At 38.9% G+C, this 10662-nt stretch overlaps 1 protein-coding gene across 4 annotated transcripts in view; it reads left to right on the top strand.

Annotated features, from left to right (window-relative positions):
• The first annotated feature begins 348 nt into the window (after positions 1-348).
• TESK2 (testis-specific kinase 2) overlaps positions 349-10662 on the top strand; it is a 110960-nt gene continuing 100646 nt past the window's right edge. For 2 of the 4 annotated variants that reach the window (XM_014529212.1, XM_005881254.2), the window contains exon 1: positions 349-658. In XM_014529212.1, coding sequence (XP_014384698.1) covers positions 437-658 — 222 coding nt within the window. In that variant the 5' untranslated portion in view covers positions 349-436. Of the gene's footprint in view, positions 659-9063; positions 9157-10662 lie in introns of all 4 variants that reach the window. The other 2 variants (XM_005881255.2, XM_014529214.1) reach the window with 2 other exon arrangements.

Below are 10662 nucleotides of genomic sequence, written 5' to 3'. Positions count from 1 at the left end.
TCCTTATATCATAAATGATTTGAGAATCAAATGACATGACATATTTTGGGCTTTTATACTTGTTTCCTAGGTAGTGTGTGCTCATTGAATGAGAGATATTACCATTGTTACTTTGTTTTCTAGAATGTAATTGGTGATCTTCATTATATTCTACTCATGTTAAACACTGATTATATCGGAGCTTTAAATATATCAGTGTTTTTTGAAGGTAAAGGCATAAAGTATTTTTTAGGTCTGAAAATCAGGAACTAGAATGTGAAAGAAGAAATATTTTTATATTGCTAGTTCATTGGTTTGTATGTGTTTATTAATGGTTTTAATGAAGTATCATTTTGATCTCTTATTTAGTGTCAAACTGGAAGAGAAGTAAAACTCAACAAAAATATATTATGTGTGGAGTTCCTTCTTAAAAGAAGAAAAAGTGATTATTACAACTATGGATCGGAGCAAACGGAATTCAATTGCAGGATTTCCTCCACGTGTGGAGCGTCTTGAAGATTTTGAAGGAGGTGTTGGAAACGATGGGAATGTGACCCAGGTGGGAAGAGTTGGGACATCTTCATATCGAGCTCTTATAAGTGCCTTTTCCAGACTGACACGTTTAGATGACTTCACCTGTGAAAAAATAGGATCTGGCTTCTTTTCTGAAGTGTTCAAGGTGAGTGATGCCTCATCTTTTCTCATATTGTCTTGTTGATGGTCAGCTTCACTGAAGAATTGATAGTTGTATTTAATTAATTAGGACATAGGCTTTGCCTAGTCAGTATGCTGTGGATCTTGAACAGTGTTCTAAACCAGCGGTCGCCAACCGGTGGTCTGCGGACCACTGGTGGTCCGTGAGGTCTGAAAGGTTGGTAACTGCTGTCCTAAACTGTCCCCTCAGGTTATTTATTAACTTGTGAGATATCTTATTATTTTAATTATAAATAATACATGCTGATAAAAAAACAAATAATATAGGAGACTCTTTCACTTTTCCCTCCATCTATATCTATATATCTATATTTATATCTATATCTATATCTCTAATTATAAGCACTGTTAAAATTTGGTGTGTATACTCTGGATCCTTTTCTAAGCTTATGCATATATTATACAAACATCTTATATACATATATAAAATTTTATATGTACATAAAAAACCACACACACATATATTTATACCTACACATATAGTTTTTGTTTGCTTCAAAATATATATATAGTATACATTATACTTCATTTAAAGATTTTTCATTGATTTTTTAGAGAGAGAGGAAGAGAAAGGGAGAGAGAGAAGCATCAACGTGAGAGCAAAATACTGATTGGCATGCACCCTTACCAGGGGTTGAACCTACAACCAAGGCATGTGCCCTGACGGGGAATCAAACTGGTAATTTTTTGGTGCATGGGCTGACACCCAACCACCTTAGCCACACAGGCAAGGACTTGTTTGCTTCCTTTTATTTATTTATTCACTAGAGGCCTGGCGCACAAAATTTGTGTACTTGCGGGGGGGGGCGGGGGAAAGGGGGGTCCCTCAGCCTGGCCTGCGCCCTCTCACAGTCAGGGAGCCCTCAGGGGATGTCCGACTGACGGCTTAGGTCCGCGCCCTCTGGAGGCAGGAGAGGCTCCCACCACCGCCACTGAGCTCTCTAGCCATGAGCTGGCTTCTGGCTGAGTGACGCTCCCCCTGTGGGAGTGCACTGACCACCAGGGGGCAGCTCCTGCGTTGAGTGTCTGCCCCCTGGTGGTCAGTGTGCGTCATAGTGACCGGTAGTACTGCTGTTTGGATGAAAATCGTGCCCTGGGGGAGTCCCTCAGCCTCACCTGTGCCCTCTCACAGTTCAGGAGCCCTGTGATGGATCGCCCCTGCAGAGGGAGGCCCCGTCCACCACCGCAGCCTGCTGGTCGGTGACCTGGGCCTTCCTCTTTGGGGCGATCATGGAGCCCCCCAATTGATTGCCCTGCTGGCCGGTGGCCTAGGCCTCCCTCTGCTGGGCGATCATGGGGCATTGGCTGGGCCCCCAACCAATCACATTGCACCTGCCTTGGCTGGCCTGGTGCCAGTGGGTGTCATAGCATGGTCGTCCAGACGGTCGTTCCACTGTTTGGCTGTTCGGTCAATTTGCATATTACACTTTTATTATTATAGATTCTTCCTTTTTTTCTCACCCAAGGATATGTTTTTATTTTATTTTATTTATTTTACTTTATTAATTAATTGTTGTTAATCCTCACCTGAGGATATTTTTCCATTGATTTTTTAGAGAGGCGGCGGGAGGGGAACATTGATTTGAGAGAGACACATCGATTGGTTGCCTCCCACCAGAGCCTGGGGATCCAGTCTGCAACTGAGGTACATGCCCTTGACTGGAATCGAACCTGGGACCCTTCAGTTGCATAGGCTAATGCTCTGTCCACTGAGCCAAATCAGCTAGGGTTGTTTTTATTGATTTTAGTGAGAGAGGTAAGGGAGAGAGAGAGTGGTAGAGAGAGAGAGAGAGAGAGAGAAACAAACATCAATGTTAGAGAGAAACATCAGTTGGTTGCCTACCAGGGCCTCAACCAGGATTGAACCTGAAACCTAGGTATGTGCCCTAATGGAAATCAAACCTGATACGTTTTAGTATGTGGAACGACATTCAACCAAGCCACACTGGCCATGGTGTTTGCACACTTTTAATAAAACTGAGCCTTTAATTCTCCTAAGAATCATATTTCCCTACTTCATTTACACTCCCAGATTATTTCATACCTTTTTTTCTCTGATCAAACTTCCAGAACTTCTCTAGTTCTCACTCTCAGTGATGATCTTGCTTCCTAATTCACTGAGAAAACTGAAGCAAGCTGAAGAGAACTTCTATGGCCTCCCATCACCACATATGGCTACTAACCTACATGTCTGTCCATTTATTTGGCCTTTATATCTGTCACGATGGATGAGCTATCATGCTCCAATGTAAGCTGTATTTCCATTTGTATGGTATATCCTATTTCCATTTGCCTACTCAAAGACATTACCTAAGAAATTTTCCCCTTTCCTACATCATATTTCACTCCCTATTAAATAATTATTTCCATCAGCATGTAAACATTGTTATTTCTCTCAACTTAAAAAAACAACTTTAAAGGGAGAAAATCATCTCTTGTTGCTACACTCCCTCATGTCTTATTCTCTTTTGGACCAAAACACTTCCACAAAGTTATCTCCAACTCACTGTTTCACTGTTTCACTGTTTCCTGTTCCTTCCTTTCTCTCTCTCTCTCTCTCTCTCTCTCTCTCTCTCTCTCTCTCTCTCTCTTCTTTTGTTAATCCTCACCGGAGGGTATTTTCTCCATTGATTTTCAGAGAGAGAATGAAAGGAAGGGGAAGAGACAGAGAGAGAGAGAAACATCGATGTGCGAGAGTCACATTGATTGATTGCCTCCTGCACTTGCCCTGATGGGGGCCAGGGATTGAGCCTGCAACTGAGGTATGTGCCCTTGACTGAATCGAAACCTAGACCCTTCAGTCCTTGGGCCGACGCTGTGTCCACTGAGCCAAACCAGCTAGGGCTCTCTCTCTCTTTTTAACTTAAATTTATTATTTTAACCATGTGTATAGTTCAGAGGCGTTAAGTACATTTACAGTGTTGTGTATTATCTGTTTCCAGAACTTTTTCATCATCCCAAACAGAAACTTTGTATCCATTAAACAATAACTCCCTATTTGTCCCTACCCTGAACCCCTGTTAACTCTATTCTACATTCATAGAATTTGCTTATTCTAGGTACCTCATATTAATGAAATCATACAATATTTGTCCTTTTGTGTCTGGCTTATTTCACTTAGCTGAATGTCCTCAAGTTTCATCCCTGCTGTAGCATATGTCAGAACTTGATTCCTTTTTTTTTTTTTACTTCATTCCTTTTTAAAAAATATATATTTTATTGATTTTTTTAGAGAGAAAGGGAGAGGGATAGAGAGTTAGAAACATCGGTGAGAGAGAAACATCGATCAGCTGCCTCTGGGGATGTGCCCAAAACCAAGGTACATGCCCTTGTCTGGAATCAAACCTGGGACCTTTCAGTCCGCAGGCTGGTGCTCTATCCACTCAGCCAAACCGGTTTGGGTAGAACTTAATTCCTTTTTATGGCTGAATATATCCCATTGTATGTACATATCTTATTTTGGGTTTCCATTCATCTGTTGATGGACATTTATGTTGTTTCCATCTTTTGATTATTGTGAATAATGCTGCTATGAACTTGTTGTACAAGTATCTGTTTGAATCCCTGTTTTCAATTCTTTTGGGTATTTACCTATAAGTGGAATTTTTGGTCATATAGTAATTCTTTGTTTAACTTCTTAAAAAAATGTATTTTTATTGATTTCAGAGAGGAAGGGAGAGGGAGAGAGAGAAACATCAATGATGAAAGAGAATCATTGATCGGCTGCCTCCTGCACGCCCCCTACTGGAGATTGAGCCTGAAACCCGGGCATGTGCCCTGACTGGCAATCAAACCATAACCTCCTGGTTCATAGGTCAACGCTCAACCACTGAGCCACACTGCCCAGGTCTGTGTTTAATTATAAAAAAAGAAGGTAAAATACACATAACATAAAATCATTATTTTAACTATTTTTAAGTGTACAGTTAAGTAATGTTAAGTATATTCACATTGTTGTGTAACCAATCTCTAGAACTTTTTCATCTTGCGAAACTGAAACTCTATACCCATTAAACAACAACTCCCCCCACTTTTTCCTTACCCCCACATCCTGGCAACAACTATTCTACTTTCTGTTTCTCTGAGTTTGTCTACTCGAGATACCTTATTTAAATGAAATCATGTAGTATTTGTCTTTCTATGACTGCCTTATTTCACTTAGTCTATGCTTAACTTTTTAAGGCACCACCACACTATTTTTCACTGTGGCTGTACCATTTTACATTCCCACCAGCAATGCAAAAGGGTTCCAATGTCTCTACATTCTCACCAACACTTGTTATTTTTTTTTTAATAGTAGCAATCCTGGAGGGTATGAAGTGATATCTCCTTGTGGCTTTGATTTATATTTCTTTAATGATTAGTGATGTTGAACAAATTTTTATGTGCTTATAGCCTTTTGGTTATTTGAGAAATGTCTATTCAAGTCCTTTGCTCATTTTTTAATTAGGTTCTATGTAAGGGATATGTATATCTTATCAGATATATGATTTAAAACTATTCTATAGGTTGTGTTCACTTTCTTGATTATGTCCTTTGATGCACACAAGTTTTTAACTCTGATTAAGTTCAATATATTTATTTTTTCTTTTGTTACTTATACTTTTGGTGTCATATCCAAGAAATATGCCAAATTCAATATCATGAAGATTTTTCTTGTGTTTGTCCTAAGAATTTTATAGTTTTAGCTCTTACATTTAGGACTTTGATCCATGTAAGTTAATTCTTTTGTATATGGTGTAAAGTAAGGGTCTAATTTCATTCTTTTGCATGTGGATATACAATTTTCCCAGCAACATTTGTTGAAAAGACTGTTCTTTCCCCATTGAATGGTCCTGGCACCCTGTCAAAAATCAATTGACCATATGTTCCAGGCTTATTAACTTATTTTAATTTGTATGCTCTGATTAATGAAATCCTTTTCTGTTGATTATTTATATAATTTGCTTATATTTTTATTGTGTTGATTTTTTGGTAGTTCTTTATAAATCCTGATAATAATTCTTTATTACATGTGTTACAAGTATTTTCTCTCTGCCTGTCTTTTGTCTTTCTAATTTTTATGTAGTTAGATCTATCAATCTTTTCATTTATAACTTGTGGATTTTATATTTTGCCAAAGAGAGCCTTCCCACTGCAAGGTTTTCAAAATATTATGCTAGCCCTAGCTGGTTTGGCTCAGTGGATAGAGCATTGGCCTACAGACTGAAGGGTCTCAGGTTTGATTCTGGCCAAGGGCATATGCCTGGGTTGCGGGCTTGATCCCCAGTAGGGAGCATGCAGGAGGCAGATAATCAATGATTCTCTCTCATCATTGATGTTTCTATCTCTCTCTCCCTCTCTGAAATCAATAAAAATGTTAAAAAAAAGAAAATATTATGCTGTTTCTTCTAATGTTTTTATGACATATTTCATTTAATTTAACATACTGTTGATTAGAAGATGTACATGTTGCTAATTAAATTGTAACAGTTCTTATTACTTAGATATATAATTTTTATTTAAGGGGGACTCTTATAGACTTGATTAGGTAGGTATAGCTTATTATCATGTTACTAGAGGCCTGGTTCACGAAATTCATGCACTGGGGAGGGGGTGTCCCCCTCAGCCCAGCCTGTGCCCTCTCACAGTCCGGGACCCCTCGCTCCTTACAGCCTGCCTTCAGCAGAGGCAGGAGAGGCTCCTGCGACCGCCGCTGCGCTTGCCAGCCGTGAGCCTGGCTTCTGGTTGAATGATGCTCCCCCTATGGTCAGTGCACGTCATAGTGACCTGTCATTCCACCGGTCATTCTGCTGTTTGGTCGATTTGCATATTAGGGTTTTATTATATAGGATATTTTTGAAAAAGGGACAGTGTATTGGAAATAAATTGGTTAAGGCTTTTTTTTCTTTGATCCCTTCCCCTAGTTAAGACATTTTAAAATCCTATTTATATTCAGAGTATAACTGTCTAGAACAGGGGTGGGCAAACTTTTTGACTCGAGGGCCACAATGGGTTCTTAAACTGGACCGGAGGGCCGGAACAAAAGCATGGATGGAGTGTTTGTGTGAACTAATATAAATTCAAAGTAAACATCATTACATAAAAGGGTACGGCCTTTTTTTTTTTAGTTTTATTCATTTCAAACGGGCCGGATCTGGCCCGCGGGCCGTAGTTTGCCCACGGCTGGTCTAGAATCTTTTTTCAACTCAGAGGGTTTAATGTCAGTTTCTAGACTTTTTTCTGTTGTATTGACTTGTCTATTCATATATCAATACACATTGTTAATAATTTAATCATTGTGGCTTTATTTTAATATCTAGTTAGACTAGTTACCCATCGTTATTCTTCCTTTTCAGAATTTTCTTGGTGTTTCTTCCTTATTTTTTTACGGGAGTTTTAGAATCAGTTTGCCAGTTTCCAAAAACATAACTGTCGCTATTTTTTATTGAGATTAGAGTAAATTTATAGATTAATTTAGGGAGAATTGATATCTTTATGATATTGAGTCTTTATATAATCACATGGCATGCCTTTATATCTGTTCAAGTATTTTGTGCTCCTTGGTAGACATTAAAAATTTAAAAAATATGTGTTTCTTGCAATGTTTATTCTTAGTTTGTTCTCCTGTTGCAGTTGTAAATGGGAACTCTCCTTCCATTTTATCTTTTGTTTGTTATTTGCATATGAAGGCTATTAATTTTTACATATTGATCTTTGATGCAGCTGGCATACTGAATTTTTTAAATATTTGCAATAAATATTTGCAATAATTTTTTGAGTTGATTTGTTTTTATGGTGTATAATCATATCAGCTGTGAATGATGATAAATTTATTTCCCATTTTTATACCTCACATTCCTCTCAACAAATTGCTTGACTAATACTTCCTAAAATGTTAAATAATAGAGCTATTAGACATCTTTGTCATGTTCCTGACTGGAATACTTGGGATGTTTCCTAATTAAACATTATATGATTTGGGGCTGAAATATATATCTTTTATTCTTTTGGATATTCAAAATCTTAACAAAAAAACCCTGCTATTTTGTTAAGAATTGTTGTTATTGCTGAAACCGGTTTGGCTCAGTGGATAGAGCGTCGGCCTGCAGACTGAAAGGTCCCAGGTTCAATTCCGGTCAAGGGCATGTACCTGGGTTGCGGGCACATCCCCCATGGGGGATGTGCAGGAGGCGGCTGATCGATGTTTCTCTCTCATCGATGTTTCTAACTCTCTATCTCTCTCCCTTCCTCTCTGTAAAAAATCAATAAAAAATACATTTAAAAAATTGCTATGGATTTCTGAATACTAATTTAAAAAAAAAAAGAATTGTTGTTATGAAGAATGGATGTTGCCTGGCCAGTGTGGTTGTCGTTGATCTATGAAATGGGAGGTCACAGTTCCATCCTGGTCAGGGCAAATGCCAAGTTGTGGACTTGATCCCCAGTAGCAGGCGAGCAGGAGATGGCCAATCAATGATTCTCTCTCATCATTAATGTTTCTGTTTCTCTTTCCCTCTCCCTTTCTCTCTAAAATCAATAAAGTATATATCTATATATTTTTAAAAATGGGTGTTGAATTTTAACAAAAGTCTTTTCAGAATCTGTAGTATGATGGTTAATTTTATGTCAACATGACTGGGCCACGGAGTGCCTACATATTTGGTCAAACATTATTTTGAGATTAACATTTTTTAAAATATATTCTTGTTGATTTCAGAGAGGGAGAGAGAGAGAGAGATAGAAACATCAATGATGAAAGAGAATCATTGATTGGCTGCCTGCTGCATGCCCCCTACTGGGGACCAAGCCGGAACCCAGGCATGTGCCCTTGATCGAAATCGAACCTGGGACCCTTCAGTCTGAAGGCCGACACACTCTATCCCCGGCTAGGGCGAGATTAACATTTGAATCAGCCGAAACCGGTTTGGCTCAGTGGATAGAGCGTCGGCCTACAGACTGAAAGGTCCCAGGTTCGATTCCAGTCAAGGGCATGTACCTTGGTTGCGGGGCACATCCCCAGTAGGAGATGTGCAGGAGGCAGCTGATGGATGTTTCTCTCTCATCGATGTTTCTAACTCTCTATCTCTCTCCCTTCCTCTCTGTAAAAAATCAATAAAATATATTTAAAAAAAACAAAAACATTTGAATCAGTAGACTGAGTAAAGCAGATTGCCCTCGTAATGTGGGTTGCCCTCATCCTATTTGAAGGCCTGAATAGAACAAAAAGGCTGACCCTCCTGTGATTAAGAGGGAACTTCTGCCTAATTGCTTGAGATGGGACATCAGTCTTCTGCCTTTTGCATGGAATTGAAATATTGGCTCTTCTTCGGCCTTGAGCCTGTCAACTTTTGGACTGGAACTTACACCATTGGCTCTCCTGGTTCTCAGGCCTTTGGACTCAGATTGGAACTTCACCTTTGGCTTCCTGGGTCTCCAGCTTGCTAACTGCAGATCTTGGGACTTCTCAGCATCCATAATCGTGTGAGCCATTTTCTAATAATAAATCTCTTTCTATCTGTATATATCCCTTTGGTTCTTTTTGTCTGGGAACTCTTAATACATATTGTGATAAAAGTATTTTTCTTTTTTGATATTTTATTAAAGTGAATTATATTAGTAGGTATTCTAATAATGAGCTATCCTTGGATTCCTGGTGTATTATTCTTTAATGTGCTGCTAACTTCATTTTGCTGGGGTGTTTTTGCCTTGATATTTGTGAGATTGGTGTGTGGTTTTCTTTTACTATTTTTTCTTTTTAACTTTATTTTTAAATTATTATTATTATTATTATTATTTTTTGTTAATCCTCACCCGAGGATATTTTTCCATTAATTTTTAGGAAGAGTGGAAGAGAGAGGGAAAGACAGAGAGAAACATCAATGTAAGAGAAGCACATCGATTGGTTGCCACCTGTATGAGCCCCAACTAGGGCCCGGGGGGGGAGGGGAAGGGAGGAGCCTGCAACCAAGGTACGTGCCCTTGACTAGAATCGAACCCAGGACCCTTTCGTCCACAGGCTGATGCTCTATCCACTGGACCATACCGGCTAGGGTTATTTTGTTATTAAAAAAATGTTTTTATTGATTTCAGAGAGGAAGGGAGAGGGAGAGAGAATCAATCAGCTATCTCCTGCACTCCCCCCTAACTGGGGATCAAGCCCACAACCCAGAATCAAACTGACCTACTGGTTCATGGGTCAATGTTCAACCACCAAGCCACATTGGCTGGGCTTAACTTTATTTTTATTGTTGACACTATTATGGATTCCTCCACCACCACCATCCCGCTTTGGCCACCCCCACCTAGCCCCTGCCCTCTCCTTCCCTTTGGCCATCACCACACTGTTGACTGTGTCTATAGGGAATGCATATATTTTCTTTGGTTAATTCCCTTCACCTTCTTTCATTCAGTCCCCCCTCAACCCTCCCCTCTGTCATTTGTCAGTCTGTTCCATGTATTCATACCTCTGGTTCTATTTTGTTGGCCAGTTTATTTTGTTCATTAGATTTCACATATAAGTGAGATCATATGGTATTTGTCTTTCTCTGACTAGCTTATTTCACTTAACATAATACTCTCCAGGTCCATCTATGCTGTGGTGTGTGGTTTTCTCTTTCATGCTTTTGTTGGTAAGCATGTTAGGTTTTGGTAACAATGTTACCTCATAAAAATAATTTGGAAGATTTTTACCTCCCTGTGTCTTGGAAAAGTTTAAATAATATTGGAATAATATATTCCTTAAATATTTGATAGAATTCCCCTGTGAAATGCTTGGCCAATTGCTTGAAAACTTTTCCTGTTCTTCTAGGGTAATTGGCTTATTTAGATTTTTGTTTCTTCTGAGTTAATTTTGGTAAATTATTTTTACTAGAAAAATATTTCTTATAGGTTTCTAATATGCTTGCATAGAGATGAGTAAGTTTTGCCCATTAAAATTTTTTGTTTTGCCAAAACCAGTTTGGCTCAGTGGATAGAGCGTCGGCCTGC

Source organism: Myotis brandtii, unplaced genomic scaffold (genome assembly GCF_000412655.1).
Source record: "Myotis brandtii unplaced genomic scaffold, ASM41265v1 scaffold674, whole genome shotgun sequence".
Taxonomy (NCBI): domain Eukaryota; kingdom Metazoa; phylum Chordata; class Mammalia; order Chiroptera; family Vespertilionidae; genus Myotis; species Myotis brandtii.
This window is presented reverse-complemented; position numbering and strand designations above follow the sequence as displayed.